This window comes from Brassica oleracea, chromosome C9 (assembly GCF_000695525.1).
Source record: "Brassica oleracea var. oleracea cultivar TO1000 chromosome C9, BOL, whole genome shotgun sequence".
Taxonomy (NCBI): domain Eukaryota; kingdom Viridiplantae; phylum Streptophyta; class Magnoliopsida; order Brassicales; family Brassicaceae; genus Brassica; species Brassica oleracea.
Genome location: NC_027756.1, coordinates 33,553,024 through 33,572,531, shown reverse-complemented (window position 1 = coordinate 33,572,531; position 19,508 = coordinate 33,553,024). Strand labels below are relative to the sequence as shown.

Here is a 19,508-nt window from a genome sequence, read left to right as displayed (position 1 = left end):
GAATATGGCATTGCCTAAGGCAATAGAGATCGATGACAACATGTGAGATTCATGAGTGTATTTGGCCACAGTGCCATAGTTAGATAAGATTGTAAAATTCATTACAACACTGATCATTGATTAAGTCATGATCTTGGACACTCATGAGACAAGTTATGAACATGTATAAAAGAAGTTTATGACTCATCATGGATCGATCAGATTAGTGCATAGTCGATGGTAGTATAGAGAAAATTCATACAGTCTGTTACCTATCAATCAGCATTTTAACATCGTCATAGGCGGCTAATAGCCAAAGAGAGTATCTGTGAGGATGTTTTATGAGGATATTTTTGGTCGAGGACCATAGTCCTACATGTCTGACCAAAGTATAGAGTGGTCTATAGCAAAGGTTCACTTCTTGACCATGTACACACGATGTCAGAAGACATGAGAAAAGACCGGAAAGATCAAAGTGGTCGAATTACGGTTTGGTAATAAACTTGGCCGATTTGATTACTCCCTTCCTGCACGTCCAGGAAAGATCACGCATCAGATGCGTAGACTAAAGAACCTACACTGAGGTTCACATCAAGGGAAGTAGTACGTGTTGTACTCTTTTTCCCTCATCATGGTTTTGTCCCACTGGGTTTTCCTGATAAGATCTTAATGAGGCAACGTGAAGCGTATTACAATCCTGTATGGTTATGACATCCAAGGGGGAGTGTTATAAATCAAGTGATGAATGTCCATAACCGGCCCGGTCCATAACCGGCCCAAACCCTTGAAGAAAGAGACATAGCCGAAACCCTAGAGAGAGGAGAGAGAGACGGTCGCATGCCTTAGAGGAGAGAGAGAGGCGGTCACAAGCTATAGAGAAAAGGAAACCTTATTTCCTTTTCCTTGTATATGTAATCTTTCCATTTATGTATTTAGTAATTATCCTAAATCTAGTTGGATTAGGATTTGTATTCTTTCCTTTTATCTCTATCTTGTAAACCTTATATAAGGGATGTTTTATTCATTAATGAAACATATAGAATTCCCATTCTTTTACAACACCCTTTTAGTTGTAGTATAATTCGATATCATTTAACTCTTTTTATTAATAATGATTTGAGGTATTCAATTTATTTATAAAACGTGTAAATGTTTTGTATGTATCTTTTAGTAATACAGAATAGTTTGTGTATAAATAAAAAATAATAATTTTTGTTTTATACAAAGTTGGTAAATTTGTATGGTACTATGGTTCATTAATGTATTTGTTTTGAGCTTTCCCCTATATGCTTGCTATACATACAGAAACATGATTATCATATAAAAGAACAATTTTGCTACATCTTTCATAATATATTTTTTTGGCATCAAATGAAAACTTTATTAATTTGCTATTCAAACAAGCAAGCTTCATGAGCTAGCCTTGGAGGAGCCTTATCATCTAAGAAACTGAAGTTTTGAGCGAGTGATCGACATGCCTTTGCGAGAAATTCCGCACGGACATTATCAGATCGAGGGATAAAACAAAAAGAAAAAGTTGTGAACTCTGAGCTAAGAGAGTCAATCTCATCAAGTTCTGGTCCAAGAGCTAGCCAAGCCTTTGGATCTTGTATAAGGCGTACCAATTGTTGACAGTCTGACTCGAAGCACTCCTTGGTAAGGCCATGCGTCTCATCTCTTTCATTGCCCAGCTCAATCCTTCTGCTTCGGTGTGGAACGATGTTGTTGTACAATATAAAATAACTGTATTGCACCAGCCGGGAACACATCTTTCATAATATAACAATGAAATTACACAGTTTTTGTTGAGATGTGATTAATCAGTTGAACTTATTTTAAAGAGTCAAAAGAGAATATTTTTTGTTAAACCATGATTGTTTTTTTCGAACGATATTTTCATTGAAAAAAGGGTCCAATTACCCCGCAATGGAGACATAAAATGCATGTTTCGCACGAGTATCAGCTACAATGTTGATGTTGCGAGGTATGAAAATAAAAGAGATAGAAGAAAAACAACAAAATGGCTCATAAATGTCTTGGAGAATCCCCACAAGTTCCTTGATGAAGTCTTTCTTTTGGATGACTTTGGTTAGGAGTCTGAGTTGTCGGGAAAGTTAGCAATGCTCAAGTCCCGAGCTACCCCCAATCCATGTATAATAAGCTAGTGATTTTGCCATGAGTGGTGAAACAACAAATTCCTCAAGTTTGCTGTCTTGAGATATGCAAGGTCTTCGTTGGTCAGAAAGGCCCATTCCAACCCTGCAATCAATCCTGATTCATTCCACATCGCATTAGTACATACCATTTTTTTTTAAGAAGATAGGTTTTTGTGGGGTTGATGTAACCATTTGTTAAAAGAGATTAGTGGTCAATTATCTTTCTTTTTTTTGAATAAAATGTTAAATTTGATTCAAAGAAAAAATGTACTTTCTTACAGCAATAGCCACTTTAGCATATTAAAATTGCAAGCAAAAGACCTAATAAAGAATCAAGCTTGTACAGCTTCAATCCAAAGTTAGAAAGCACAATCAAGTCTCCTGTCTTGTGCTTTAATGGACATAATTATGTTCTTGACCAGTCTGTCAATCATGGCAAAGAGAACTTCAGGAGATCGCGGCCTCTCACCATGTCTGCGGCAGTTTCTCTCACGCCAAATCATGTAGATTGTAGCTTGAAAAACGTAACGAACAAGGAAGCTCCTGGTTCGATCCATGTTTGGTTTTTGTATGAAGAGCACGACATCAATCCACTCTTCTGAGTAACCATTACCCATAAAAACATTCATCAGCTTGTACCATAGTGATGAGGAGTAATCGCAGCCGAAAAATAGATGGTTTCTCGTTTCCAGCTGCTGCATACATAGAACACAGGTCCCATCAATCCCAGCGTTCCAGGCGACCATCCTATCTCCCGTAGTGAGTCGATTACAAATAGCTATCCAAGTACAGAACCTGTGCTTTGGCGTAGCATTAGTGAACCAGATTCCTCTGTGCCAAGAGATCTTTTCTTTTTTAGTTGTGATGTGATTCCAAGTTTCTGAAGTAAGAAACTGATCTTTGTAAATATCTTGTTTCCCTTTCCAAAGGACAACATCCTCCTCTTCAGAATGAGAAAAAGACTGGAGCTGGTTCTCAATTTGAATCAGACCCACAGAACGATGAACTCTTCTTCTACGTTTTATCCTCGCAGTATGCACCGTATCATGTTGCCGTATTCCCGTATCGATTTGACCCCTTGTTCCCAACATATCAATCAAGCAGCCTAAAGGAGACCACTGGTCGTACCAGAAAGATGTCCCTTTCCCATTATAAACTACAACTTTACAGAACTCTCGAGCCAGCCCTCGAACTTTCAAAACATTTCGCCACATCCATGAACCTTTTTGATCATTATCTTTGACCGACCAAATAGACTGATTCTTAAGGAGTGTGGAGTCAATCCATCTGACCCAGAGTGATGATTTGTTAGAGATTACCCTCCAGAAGAGCTTTAGGATGGTAACATTGTTCATATCTTTTAGTGAACGGAGACCAAGCCCACCTTCTTCTTTAGGGCGACAAACCTCTTCCCAACACAACTTTGCTTTCCGAGGGTTAAGCTCGCTACCTGACCATAGGAAGGCCGAACAAATCTTGTCGATTTCTCGAATACACGCCTTCGGTAGACGAAAATCTGATAACCAGAAATTGGAGATGCTCCATAGAACTGAGCCAAGAAGCTCAAGTCTACCGGCATAAGATAAGTACCGGTTTTTCCAGGATCCTATTCGCGTTCTTATTGTCTCGATGAGAGGTTGGTAATCAGTAGTATTCATACTTTTGGTGGTAAGTGGTAAGCCGAAGTAGCGCACCGGAAGTTTATCTGTTTTGAAATGAAATTTATTCTCCAGCTCCATCTAGATGTCTTCTGTTACCCCTCCCAGGTATATGGTCGACTTTTCCGTACTAATTCTCAGGCCTGAGTATTTTGCAAACTTGTCAAACACGTCAACTATTCCTTCTACAGATCGTACTTTCCCATCTGTGACTACCATAAGATCATCTGCAAACGTCAGGTGGGTCAGATTTAGACTTTTGCATCGAGGATGATAGCCAAAATTTTGAGTGCTTGCCGCCTTGTCTAGAAGTTTAGATAGAACATCTATAACAATAACAAATAGGTACGGAGAAAGAGAGCATCCCTGTCTAAGTCCCCTCTTGCTCTGGAAATAACCAGACAGCTCTCCGTTAACTTGAACTGAAAAAGATGGCGTTGATATGCATAAAGAGATCCAGTGGATGAACTTATGAGGAAAGTTCATAGCGCTGAGAGTATTAAGGAGGAAAGGCCATTGGACAGAGTCAAAAGCCTTGGAGATATCAATCTTGATGGCACATCGAGATGATATATTGTCCTTATGGTAATCCCTGACAATTTCAGTAGCGAGCAGGAGATTTTCAATCAAGAGTCTCTCACTAACAAAAGCTGACTGGTTTGCTGATATAAACTGGGGGAGAAGGCACTTTAGTCGATTCGCAATAATCTTCGATATGACTTTGTATAGAACATTACATCAAGAGATCGGTCTGTAGTCCTTCATCTCAGTAGCTTCTGTTTTTTTTGGAATCAAAGCTAATATGGTTGAATTCACTCCCTTGGGAAGGAATCCTTTCACAAAGAACGCCTGAACTGCAATAACAAACTCAGAGCCAGTGATATCCCAGGTTGCTTTATAGAACTCAGCATTGAACCCATCAGGTCCCGGCGACTTATTGCTAGGCATAGAGAAGAGCACATCTTTTATCTCATCATGCGTTACTGGCTGCACCAGACTTCCTGCATCCTGATCCGAACATCTAAAAGAGAGGAGATCCTGCAGCTGCGAGACATCCATTCCCGTGTAATCCTCAGGTTGATATTGGAGGAATTCTCGGAAAAAACTCTGTGCTTCCTCCTTGATACCATTATCATCATTCACTAACCTTCCATCTCGACAACGGATCTCTCTAATCCCATTAATTGCTTCTTGGGTACCAATTGCTCAATGATAGGTCTTGTTGTTTTGATCCCCAATTTTCAGCCAATGTAATTTCGACCTTTGCTTAAGGAAGTTTTCTTCAAGTCCAGCAACAAATTCCCATCGTGCGAACGCTTCACTCTCCAGTTCTTGATTTTGAGTCGTCGGGAACTCAAGATTTTGTTTCTGTTTTTTACATAGATCCTCATGAGCCTCTCTAGATTTTTTGACCAAGTTTCCCATTCTTTCTTTGGCCAGGGTTTTGATTACTGGTTTCAGTCTCTTGAGCTTTTTTGAAAAACGAAACAAGGATGATGTTGAGAGGAATATTGGTCCTGTTTCTGTCCAGAACGTTTTCACCGTGGGCAAAAACTCTTCAATGGTAGTGACTGCATTCACAAACTTAAACGGCTTACGTTTTATGCGATTCTCTGGCACTGCAAGATGGATACGGCATCGCAAGTGGTCAGAGCAGCCACCAGCTTCAAAAACAGAGTAAGCCTGACGAAACTTTTGGTTCCATGCATCATTAACGAGCACACGATCCAGCTTCTTCGATATAAGATCATTTCCTCTTTTATTACTCCAAGTAAGAGGAGGGCCATGGTACGCCATATCTACCAAGGAACAATGATTAACCATGTCCTGAAACCTCCTCATTCCCATGGTTACCGCTGGAGAGCTATCAAACTTTGAATGCTCAGGCATATCTAAAGTTTCATTAAAATCTCCACGAATTATCCAAGGCTTAGGTCCAATAATTGGAGAGTTATGATGATCACATAAGTCTTTCCACAACCCTTTCCTTTCTTCTGCTGTGTTTGATGCATAGACAAAGGAGCAAAAGATCTGCTCCTGGATCGATTCAAGTTTAACCGAACAAGTGACCAGTTGACTACTCTTGAAAAAAGGAGTGAGTCTCACATTGTTCTTCCATATTATCCAGATCCTACCCAAACGATGATGCTCATAGTTTGTTAGAATCGACCAATCTCTGAATATAGATCCCACCAAAAATGGAACTCTACCTTCTTTTACTTTTGTTTCAATCAAACAACCAAAATCAAACTGCCTCTCTTCGAGCCACTTCTTTATTACGGAATGCTTAATAGATTTATTTAAGCCGCGGACATTCCAAAAGAAGCATGACATATCAGTGTTTTTTGGAGGAATGTTTCCTGCTTGTGCCATTAGGTTTGATATTCCTAGACACAGCAGACTGAGAGCTTACACGAAGTGTTACTCTCGCTGGTCGGGCTGGCTTAGAAACCTTCCCGTCCTTTTTTGGTTGCAGGTTCTCACCATCGTGTTGCAGAATTTCTCCCTCCTCTGCATCATCCACTAGGTTACCTCTAGATAAATTATCAACTTTCACCACTGATTCCTGAGTTGTGCTTTGCTCATCATCATCATCTGCTTCTACTAATAGTTGAAACCGGGATGGAGAGATTACTGTTTGAGCATCATGCTTCTCTACTGATCTTCCAACTTTGCCCGGCGAAACACTCGACCAGTCCTTCTCTGTCTCCATGCTTACTTCAACCTCAGAGTTTGCTTGGTCACGTAAACCACCTTGCAGTTCACAGCTTCCACTTTTTCCCACTGTAGGTTCCTCATCTTCCACTGATTTCTCTATTTGTTTTTCAACTTCTCTCCCCGTGACAGCCTCAGAAACTGTCTCTACCTCCTCCACAACCTTAGGACGGCGCAATATCTCAACTGTTTTCTCCCCTTGAGGTTCCCCTTCCTCTCCCATGTTTTGTAAATGGGTATCAGATTCCTTACCCTCTTCAGTTTCTTCCTCTGTTTCATTCATTACTTTTTTGCTGCATTCTTTGTCCTTATGTCCCCATTTCGTGCAAAGAGAGCACTTAATAGGAGTCCAAGGATAGGTGAACTTAACATCAGCATTAATCCCAGACTTGGAACAGAACCGATAACCAGACGGCAGGGGTTTTGTCATGTTCGCATTCACAAACACCTTGGCCTCCTCGAAGTTTGAACATAACTCTGTTTCTGGATGCAATCTCACCGGTTTCCCGATAGAGCTGGCAATAAAGCCAAGTCCCTTCCAAGAGTACATGCTATATGGAACGTTTTTCATTGTAACCCACATGGGTACAATCTTCACCTCAGTTTCTTCATTCTCTTTTTCTGTCAGTGGAACCCATTTAGAGAGTATCATCGGGATGCTCGCAATATTCCACACTCCACGCCGCAGGACACGGATCCTAGTTTGTTGATCACAAATCCTGAACTTCACCGTTCTTTCGTTCACGGCATACACATCGATCTTAACATTTTTATTTCCTAGAGGCCATATCTTGTTAACAAGAATATGGATCTTAGCCACGTGAGGAGCAGGATCCAGGAACGTTCCTTCAAGAAAATCCTCCCCGGGGACTGTATTGACGAGAAGATCATCAGGTATCTCTACCGTCTGAGTACCGTCTACATCTTCAACTTTAACGTCGTGCCTCATCAGAACATGTTTCTGTTGAACCGCTTTTACAAATGACTTTTTACCAAACTGCATAAGCCTGACTTGTAGCCTCATCTGCGACCTTCAGAGGTGAGCCCTCCGGTACCGGCGCCCCCATAGAGCAAGCCTTATGACCGTCACACCTTGAAAAATCTCAAAACCCTAAAATCTCCTACAGAATCACCCTCAGAGCTATTTTAGGAAACTCTGTATCCGCTTCCAGTGGTCACTTATCTAACCAACTGATAATTTGAATTCAGTGATTCTGATCAATATAAACAAACCCGTTAAGTACCAAATATGTTACATTATTTCAAATATCGCCTAAGAAATTAATATTCGTTTTGATTTGGGATATTGGCCATGTTCTTTTGCATGTCACGACTTACAACTTTATTAAAATTATTCATTCAATAACACTAGATTTTAAAATAAAATTTATATCATCATTCGAATAACAATAAATTGTGTTGATTGAATAACACCACTTAAGACCATCTCTAATGATTCGTTCTATTTTTCCAAAATAGAGTAATTCTTAATAGTGTTGGATTCTACTCCAATGATATTCTATTTTAGAGTGAAAACTAGAACGATAAACAGAAAATAAATGGATTAATTACTCTATTTATAGTGTAAATCTATTTTTACTCTATCACAAAGTGAAAATAAAATAGTACTAGAATATTTTTACTGAACAATAGAGTGGGTGGGAGATGCACTAGTTACTCGCAAATCATATAAGAAACAGATAATCCTTATAAGCCCATACATTTAAACCACCGAATAACTAAAGTCTTTTCTCCGATGTCGTTTAGCTTCGTCTCCGCTGAATATTCAATTCAGACACCGTTTCTCGCACGAGCGCTTCAACAATATCCCGCTCAAACTCTGCGACGATCTCTTCTCCTTCTTCTTCGAGCTTCTCTATCTCTAGAAGACTATCAATATCCACTGCAGCAATCTCTCGGATATTCCAACAACGCTTATTGCTATAACTCGCAACGACGGAACAGAGCTTGCCTTTTTCCTCCCATCCATGATAGTTCCTCGCTGCAGCTTCTGGACCAATCTCCTCAGTTTCATTCGCTTTTATTCCAGCTTCTTCGTTTATATCTTGAGAAGGTACACGATGTACGTGTTTCTGAGGAGGTTTTGTGACAAAAATGTTGTTGTCAACATCACTTGACTTTACTATTTTCTTGAACTTCTTCTTGTGTAAGGGATTGGTAGCTTTAGAGCCTGTTGTAGATTCAGACAAGAAAGCCTTGTTTCGAGTATCTGGTGTCTGAGAAGGTTTTAAGGGACGTTGAGTGAACCTTGTCTCACTCTTTCCCTTCTGTGTTACTCTGTTCTTGCTCTGTTTCTCTCCAGAGGGTTTTGACACGGGAACAAGGATCACCTTCGTTGTCTTTGGCTCCGGCTTCGGCTTATGTGTGGTTTGTTCCGGTCTGAAAGAAGATGAGGTGCTTGGTTTGTTTTCTTTATTTGAAAACCTGGTTCTTGGTGAGCAAGAAATTGATGTGTCTCTTCTAAGCTCGTTAATGTCTTGTAATGGTCTTGCTTCTTTGTTCTTCACCGAGTTTGTAATATCCATACCCACGACTCTTCTGGTGACGACTCTCTCTTTGATTTGTTTCAGAATCTGCCTTGGACTCTGAATCTCCTCTTGATCTTGCTGTTTCAGCCTTGAACAGCCAAACTCTTCACGCTTGTTCAGCTGGAGAGAGAGGCGATGGATGTCGAAATCAGATTTCCGAGCAGAGGAGACTCTGGGACTCTCCGGTAAAGATCTGGTCCCACCTAAGCGTGTGCCTTTCTTGGAAAGTCTATGGCTTGTGAGACGACTTGTTCCATGATGGGCCATTGTCTGAAGACTTGGGAGTGGCTTGTTAAGGTCTGTTTTCTCAGGAAGAAGATCAAGACCCATTAGTCTAGCCACCAAGCTTGGTGTTTTGCTGCCTGGTGAGTTGCACATTTCAGATGAAGAAGTGGTGGAAGTATCACTCGCAATGAGTCTTGAACTCCTTGTCCCTGTCTCTGTTCTCACTCGCATGCTTACCTGTAATTTTCAAGGTCCTTATTAGATACATTAGCGCAATAAAGACTAATTAGTAAAGTTAAATCCATTTTTCCAAAATGTTTGACTTACAGGAATGTTCAAACTTTGTTTGTCCTTGTAGACTGTTGATAGTGGAGACTCTTCTATTAACTTCAAGCCTACAAATTTCACAACAAAAACAACTACTATCTTTAGTATCTTCTGCTCTAATCATCTCCCAAGTGAACTTATGTTTTGAGAGAGAAGGAGCAAATACCTTTTGACCTGGAAGGAGAATCAATGGTGAGATTATGATGAGAAGGGAAGTAGAGATGTTGGAAATCAAACAAGTGATAAAAAGCAGCCATGCATCCATTTGCTTTTCTCTTTGACTTAGTGGAAAAGATTGCTCCACCTCCTTGGCCGCAGTTTCGTCCCATTTGCAGTAAAGAAAAAGCTTACTACAACCTTCAAAGCTTTAACCTTATTTCACCTCTTCAACACAGTGAAAAGTGACTGTCAGATAAAAGTTTACAAAAGAATCAAGAACTCTGCCTGAGCAAAGAATGGTTTTTGTATTTGTGCAAGTCTCTCTCTCTCTCTCTCTCTCTCTCTCTCTCTCTTACATTGGGAATCGAATGAAGAAGGTGGTGAAGAATATTTAATGTGACAGAAATGTTAGTATTTCAAATAGTTACTGATAATGAAGTTGCAGATAGTTAGGAGTGTAGTGTATTTATTAGATAACGATGGCCACGCATCTCTCTATGAACAGCCAGCTTGAGTGTTTACAATATCATTATCCTCCCACACTTCATATGTCTCTCTCTTCTAATTTTTGAACTTTAAATTTTTTTGACAAAAAAAGAATAAATAAATATTTTTAATTATTCTTTGGGATTTTCAAACTCGTGAACCCTTTTTCTTTCTTAGCATTGTATATTGGAGAATTTTTTTGGGCATACGTAACAGAATATTCTCACTATATGTAAGCAGTTTGTTTCATGGTACCAAGATATAGATAGTTAGGTTAATGTACAATACATCACCACTATTTTTCAACTATTGTAGAGCATCGATGACTTTGTATTTTCGTCTCTGTCTCCTCTCATTATCAATATTTTGAGTGTTTTGGGTTGATCCTTTTGTTTTCTTTGGGACACAAGTTCTATTACTCTTTAACATTCACACCAAAAAAGGTTCTCTTACACATACTTAGATATAATAAATGATGTGTTTTAGCCTTTTAGGCTCTTTTGCTAGGTGTATATAAAAATCAAAATGATATCATCAGTTCGTCCCACTGTACTAGTATTGAACTATTAATGATCGAATTGAGAGCGTTGACAATAGTTAAAGCTGTGTCTAAATCATATTTAACCTTTGAATCTAGTTAGGCTTTTAGAAAATTTTATTATTTTTCTAAAAAGATTTGTTCAAGTCATAAACTTATGTCTCTTATTAGATTTTCGTATTTTTGGAAGTTGAACTATTTTTACACAAAAATTTTTTGTCTGATTTTAAATAGTCATTTAGCAAAAAGTTACATGCTTTTTAGTAGATGATTTATTTGCTTTATTTTATTTTGATTACGATGGAACTATGGTGCAACGCGATATCATTTTGTTTTTTTTCCTTATATATATATATATCTATATTATTATTTGAGAAGTGAATTTTTTCACTTGTCATCTTTTCTAGGATAAATCATTAGTTTACTTGTCATCTTTTCCATAATTTTAGTGAATTTTCTTATATGAAATCTTTTCTAGGATAAATCATTAGTTTAACTAATTATTATTATTTAAAATTTTATGTTAATATATATATTTATCATGATATTTATGATAATTAATAATCATTAAATTATTCTACTGATATATATACTTATATATTTTTTAATATATTAGAGTAAATTTGCTTACTTGTCATTTTTTCCATAATTTTAGTGAATTTTTTTGTCATCTTTTCTAGGATAAATCATTAGTTTACTTGTCATCTTTTCCATAATTTTAGTAAATTTCTTATTTGAAATCTTTTCTAGGATAAATAATTTGTTTAATTAATTATTATTATTATTTAAAATTTTATGTTAATATATATATTTAGCATGATATTTATGATAATTAATAAATAATAACTTATTCTACCGATATATATACTTATATTTTCTTAAATATATATCTAATATATAGTTATCATGATATTTAGAACATTTAATTAATAAATATATATTAACAATTGTTATTAACAATATCTACCTAGAATATCATAATTATGTTAATCTTTTATTTAATTTATGATTTAATGACTAATATTATAGTCATTTTCTCAGATTCTTATTGAAAATATTAATAAAATTTATATATAAGTATATTAATATTTTAATTAATCGGTTTCCTCGGTTTTTTCGGTTGGAAAATGGTTAATATACTGAACTATATCCATATATTGCGATTTCTTAAAAATAACATATATTCGCTTTATACGGTACTATCAAATTCAAACTATTTTCTCTATTTCTGATCGATTCAGTTTTAAATGATTTGTTTTTATCGGATTAAACACCTCTAGGCTATTTTTATTCTGTTGACATTTTATGGGCTGTAATTGCTTATAACCGTTTCAGTGCAACTGGATCTCTTTTCAGTCCAAATATGATAAGTGTTTAATTTCAAATCTAAGTTTCGTAATTTGATTGTTACTATAGAAAAAAAAGTTTTTAACCAAAATCCACATCCCATAAATAAAATTATGAAAGAAAAAAACATAATTTAACACATTGATTACCAATATGAATATTAAACTTTTGTATTTATAATATTAATTTAAAATTATATCTAATTTAACATTTTTAATAAAAATAATATCATAATTAAAAATTGTTAGATATATATATATTATTCCGCACAAGGTGCAGGAGATCAACTAGTATATATATATATAATACAAGTAGCGCAGCCTTACAATGGCTCTAATTTAAGAGAGCCAGCCAATGCTTTAATAGTATAAGAAGAAGATAACTTTCATTTTTGTAATTGCTAATATTTTTATGATTAAAAGTGGCAATTTTGAGAATTCTGCGTTACAAAAAGTTAGGAATTTTATGTTTATATGTGTACAAAAATTAGATATACCATGAGAGAATGATTCTTAACCAACGTTTAAACAATGAATATATCATATACATAACTTTAACAATATTAATTAAGAACTAGTGATCGACCAGCGCTGGTGTTTTTATTCAAATTTTATATAAATATTTATTTTTCATAATTAATGTTATATATTTTAATATTTACTATATAACTAACTGTAAACCGGATCAGTCGGTCGGACAATGACTCACTTTTTAGCCAGTTCCTAATTATGTTAATAACATGATTCGAGATAATCCGACAAAACCAATCAAAATTGGTCAAACTTGTTAAACCGTGATCCGATTCAATATTAAAATCCAATTTTCACAAATCTAAGTTCAAAAAAAGTTACAAAATTAAAAAATATTTAAAAACTTCATATTCTTGTTAATACTTATTTATACACATTAGTTTTAAAATATTTTTATATTATTTTTAAATTCTAACAATGATATAAAGTGTTAAAAACTAATTATATAGTTATATATATATATATATATAACATATTAAAAATAAATTAAATATATTAAAACTCCGTTGGACCGGTTCGAGAATTGACCCAATTATTATACTGAGTCAATATCTGGTTTAGTTTTCACATGATTGAATGGAAGGAAACTAAAGAAAATGGAAAAGGATCCTCAAATTATGTTTAGATTAAGGGTATGACTGGTTTTTCCGCTACCACCCGCAAACGTAGCTTTTGCGGTTGGTAGCGGTTGTCGGTGTTTTGCGACAACCACTCAAACCACTCTAAACCGCTTCAAACCACTCTAAACCTCACAAATTCAAAAGCTGATTCCAGCTAGTTTTTGCGGTTGCGGGCGGTTGCAGGAAGATGAATTTTTTTTCTTTTTTTAAAAAATAATATAAATACAAAAATAAAAATATGCAATAAAAATTTAAATTGGATTTTTTAAAATACTAAAATATATCTATTATATTTTAATTAATATTATAAAATTTTAAAATAAAAATATTTTCTATAATTTTAAAAAATTTAAAACTATAACTTTCTAAATATAATTTTTATATTTATTATAATATTATGATTTTTTTATTCTTTGTAATTATATAAAATGTAAATATTGTTAATTTATTGTTTAACCACTCCTGTATTTGGTAGTTAACCAGTCAAGTATCCCGCAAACGCACCAATTTCTCACCGCAGAACCAGTCGTACAGATCTCTTAAAACCGCTAGAAACCGCAACCACCTGCATCCACAAACTCCCGCAACTGCAACCGCTGCGTTCGAACCAGTCATGCCATAATTCTATTATATCAGCTTTGGACATAAATATTATATCAACTTTGAAACCATGAATTATTTGCCACTTGCGGCTTGCCACAATTCAAATAATCAAATATTCTTTCTAATCTATCATGTTGTATAAACCCTTCACAATAATGTTTTAGAAGTTTGCAGGTATTAAGATCAGGGGCGAATCTAGACTAGTTTTGTACTGGGTGCATCATTAATAAAAAGTAAAAATACATGCAAAAGAGAGCATCGAATTTGGACATTGTGGGTGCACATGAAGCATTTTATCATTTTACCTCGGAAAGTTTTCGAGATTTTGTGTATAAATATACAAATTACAATATTTTACTGGGCGCACATGCCCCCATAGTTGATCGACTGCCTTCGCCCCTGATTAAGATGGTTTGTTTTATGTATATGAAGGTGTGGTGCAAAAGGCAGAGAATATCTATACTATAAAATAGAAGTACAAATATAAATTTAACTTTTAAATAACATTCTAAAAAATTCTAATGCCATTGAAAACAACCTAATCCTATCTTTTAGCATTTATTATCTTTTTGTCAATTCAAATTTTTTAAAATACTACAGGAATTTTCTAAATTTTTTACCAGTTTAACCATATCACGGGTTGACAACAACTTTTTAAATCTTAACAGAATTTTAATTAACATTTTTCATTATATCTAAACTAGCTTATATTCGAGTCACCAAATTCATCGGTGAAACCGCATGTCTAAAATAAATATGAAAATATTGATTTCATCTAATTTAAATAATGTAGTTAAAAATAATGAGCAAGTGCTGGTCGAAAGATAAAATAATATTACAATACAAATCAAAACAATTAAAATAATTACATCGATATATGCTTTCTATTTATTTGTTGGCAGAAATATAAAATGCATACTGAAAAATATAAGTACATAACATGTATAATTTCACATGTGTAGTTAATATATATTTTTGACAAACAAAAAAAAACTCACGCATTAAAAGCACGGATCAAAATCTAGTATTTATTAAAATTAAAAGAAGAGTGTATTTATTTATGTATTGCTAGTAAATTAGGAATGTTTTATAGCTGTTTTAAATAATTGTTTTAAATGAGAAAGGGCTAATTAATGCTAAAATCTAGGAATCGATATATTTTTTCAGTGGCACAAGTTGTAAATAATTAGGTGAGTCAAGGGTTAAGTCAAAATGGCACTTCAACTGGGGTGATTGGTTGGGCTTTATCTCCCTACTTTAGCTTTATTTATTTTTAAATCGCTAAATTTTATCAATCATGTTATAGCTTTACTTTTAAAAATTAAAGTCTACATCAAGTTTTTAGAAGATTTTACCAATCATGCTTTAGCTTTATTTTTAAAGCTACAACAAAAAAAGTAAAGCAAAATTTTTTCTTATGTATTTTAGCCAAAAACACTTTATCTTCTTTTTATAGGCTGTAGAATCTGTAAATGAAAAAATAAAATCTATAATATCAAATAAATTATATAATCATAATAAAAACTTCTATAAATATTTTAATTTTGAATTTGAGTATTTTTAAATTATTAAGATATTTAAATAATATAAATATTATTTACATATCACATTTTAAATTACAATAAATTTTGATAATTTATTAAAAAATATTAATATAAATTATTTTAATTGATATAAAATAATAATTTTATATATACAACACATATTTCATATATTTTATTTTAAAATATCTACAGCCTACAGCTTACACCTACAACAAATTTAACAACAGCAAAAGTCTCTGCAGAAAAAGTCTACAGTAACAACTTTACAGCTACAACCGATTTATCTACAGCTAATTATCTACAGCTAAATTTTTAATGCCATAGTCGAACCAATCATCACCAAGATGTACTAGAGTTGGACCCGCCCGACCGGGCGGGTGTTTTTTTTACATAATGTAACTAAATAGTTTTTTACACCATTATATAATCTATAAAAATTATAATAAATTAATGGTGACAAAAATACATCACATTATACATATATTATTGTTACACAATTCCACTAATAGTAAAAGTAAAATGATTTATATAATTGTAAATGCAAATATCACGCAAATATTTATTTTTATTTAACTGGTATCATTTTTATTTACACGATACCGAGCTGGCTAGTGGTAAAGGAAATGCTAGTAGTCTTTCATTGGTCGGGTTTGATACGCGTTGGAAAGAATTATTTACAACATTTGGGTTACCAATAAAAAAGAGAAACCACTTTTCTCAAGTTTTAGAAATATACTTTTGTTTTCTATAAATAATATAATAATTATTTATTTTTTCACGTATTATGTATTTTTTATTATGACATTACGCATAATAATTAAAATATATATATTTTAGTTTATTTTTAGTTTATGTATGTGCATAATAGTTACACATACATAAACTAAAATATATATGTGAAATAATATTTGAGATGTTTTGATAGGTTTTTGGTCATAAATGATAAATATATTTAAATTTCCAACCCGTTATATAAGTAGTCGTAATTTTTAGTTTCTCAACCCGATATATAAATATTCATCATGCATTTTTAGTAAAATATTTATATTATACTTATTAAAATGAGTAATTTGTTAGAATGAGTAATTACATGTCTTGTATTTATATTATTATCAAATTAATTTTATTTTAACTTATTGACTTTAACATTTTATTATATGTAGGATTTTTATTTTATATTAACTTTTTTTTAGAACATTGTTATCTTGTCTAAATGTTTTTCTTTACATACAAAACTTGAAGAATATTCTTTTGAAACTTTTCCTATTACAATTTTCTCATAAGAAAAAATCTTAGGTGTTTTTAATTTTTTAAATATTAATACTTAAATGTACATGCTATTACCAAATCTAATATTTCAAATCCTTACTAAAGAAAAATAATTTAAGGTAAAATTCAATTGAACATATGTAATATCATACATAATTTAAAAATAATTTTCTAATAGCATTTTAGTTATATATATCTAAAACAATATCGTCAATTAAATATATTAGTCAAATTGGTTATTTAAAAAATTTAATCAAGTACAAATTTAGAATTATCAAGTAAAATAGATCTTTTTTAATATGTTCTCATTATTAAGTTTTTATTCTCAAATACGGCATATCCTTTAATTTTTTTAAATCTTGTTAATTGATTTCATTAACAATAAAATTTTGAAAAATGTAATAAATATTATTTAATAGATGATAATACCCACAAATTTATGGAAAGAGGTTTTCTACTTTACATATTATGGTTTCTAGTATTAATGTGCATTAAGTGTAATATTTATCATGAATTTGTTGTGAATAGGTTTAGAAAAAAAATTAATTTAGATTTAAGTTTATTAATTATTTCAATGACATCGTATTGTAATTAAGTTTAAGTCTTAGGGTTATTTTTTATTTGTAATTCTATTTTACAATGTTTGAAAGTATAAGAAAAATGTTTTTGGGGGTTAATTTGTGGAAAGGACAATACAGTGTAAAATGTCAGATTCAATTTGTAGCATGGGTATGTATGTGGGAGGGTTTCACATGATGGATACTTATAAATGTAAAAAGATTGTACACAAAAATTGTTTTAGAATTAGCCAGGCTGATTTGCCTTTGTCAAACAAAGATTCTATTTTTTATATATATATCATATATATATATGTATTATCATATATATATATATATATATATATTCATCAAACTATTAAGCTCAATCAAATGTGAGTTCTGAATAAAATTTTTTTTTTTATCTTTTAAAAGTGATCAAGAATGAGTTGATGATGATCCTATTTATACGAAATTTTTTTCAGTGCCTAAATGATTAAAAACAAAAGGCAATGAAACATGTTTTGGGACGTGAGCGGGAACCCTTTAAAACTGGCTCGTTTTGTTATGTAATGTTGGTGCCTATTTAGTTCAAGCACATATCGACCAAAGTTCTAAGTCAATGTTTAAATCCAAATAAACTTTTTATTCTTCATGTTGTCCATGATGGAGGCCATAATCGTAGAGGTCTTGCATTGACAATTGTATCATTTTTAGAGTGTTGCCTGAACACTTTCTTCCATCGCATGCAAGGAAGGTTTGGCAAAATTCAGCTCAATCATTTGTTGGGTTTGCGGTCTCTTTATTTTTGGCTTAAACAGAATCAATACTCTGGGCTGATGCACAGATATTAAACGAACATGGGATAGTACCACAAGTAGAGGTTACAACTCTACCGTCAATTCCAGGAAGATCGTGTTTCACAGATGGTTCCTGGAAAGAGAATGATATTTTCTCCGAACAGGGTTGGCTCAGCACTTTAGAAAGATTTGATGGGCTCATTGAGGCTAAGAATGTTCGGGTTAGTCTTTATCCTCTTCATGCGGAGATGGAGGTGCTACTCTGGGCAATAGAATGTATGAGAAACTTACGTCAATTTCAGGTCACGTTTGCAACGAATTGTTCTCAGTTGGTGAAGATGGTTTCGGAACCAGAAAAATGGCCAGCTTTTGCAAGTTATTTGGAAGATATTAAGATCCTGAAAGAAAGTTTCCTCCGATCCCAATGACGAAAAGTTCAAAGGCGGATAGCCTAGCACGCAGTGTCAGGAAGCAATCGTCTTTCATCGTTCACATGTATCAAGATCTTCCGGTTTGGTTCACAGAGTCAGTATAAATTTATATAAGTTGATGACAAAAAAGAAAGGAGGATCGTTTGTTATTCCTCCGAAACTAACGATGTAAATAATTCAAAATTTTAAATTGAAAACATGCTACATCAAACAATTAGCGACAAACTACTAAAAAAGTATACTATATACAATAAATATATATACATCATTCATTATACTATAGAGAATAATATATTACACAAATGTGGCAACCAGTGATGACAAATAACTAGTTACATGCCACTGATCATATATTAGCTACGAACTTTTTTGTTTGATCATCTAGTGTTATTATAGAGGACAAATAAAAGATTACAAGTTTGGAATACAAAGATGGCTATCTAAACTGTTATCGAAACCAGCTAAATACCATAGTCAAATACCAAAGGAAGAAAGCTATGCCCAAAAGACAGGGAAGCAAACTACCAGTCTACCACTAACAGAGCTTAAACAAAGAGATCAAGGGACAAGAGGCTTTAGCCAAGAATCTAAACTCTAACCATTGGTATCAGCTACGAACTTACGTACTTGAATTTTATCCATTGGTATTATACTTTTTCTTTTTGAAACACTTGGTATTATACTTTAGTATGGCTTTTTATTAAAACTTTGGCCACCTTCAATTATCCTATATAAACGAAGAGTTGCTCATGATGGATTTGCATACATTTATATGAATTTGAAAATTACGTAATTGTCTTTCCAAAAACGTATACTACAAGAAAACAACGGTATTCTGACGGACATTCCGACGGAAAATGAAATCTTCGGAATTTTCCTAGGAATTTCTGAGGAAATTCCGAGGAAACCCAAAATTTGGGTTTCCTCGGAATATACCGACGAAATTCCGAGGAAACATTAATCCGTCGGAATATTCCGAGGAAATTCCGAGGAACTAGTGTTTGGGGTTTCAAAATCTCGAATGTTTTTTTATAAA

The 19,508-nt window shown here is 33.6% G+C and overlaps 1 protein-coding gene and 1 pseudogene across 1 annotated transcript; both read right to left on the bottom strand.

The window, feature by feature from the left end:
• Nucleotides 1-2,494: 2,494 nt before the first annotated feature.
• On the bottom strand, nt 2,495-7,532 carry LOC106314838 (annotated as a pseudogene).
• Nucleotides 7,533-8,142: 610 nt separating this feature from the next.
• Nucleotides 8,143-10,200, bottom strand: LOC106316087. The gene is made up of 3 exons (XM_013753952.1): nt 9,776-10,200; nt 9,610-9,677; nt 8,143-9,519 (listed from the first exon to the last, which is right to left on the bottom strand). Exons 1-3 carry the CDS (start codon nt 9,936-9,938, stop codon nt 8,272-8,274), a joined length of 1,479 nt encoding a protein of 492 aa, XP_013609406.1. The 5' UTR covers nt 9,939-10,200; the 3' UTR covers nt 8,143-8,271.
• Between the last annotated feature and the right edge of the window lie 9,308 nt (nt 10,201-19,508).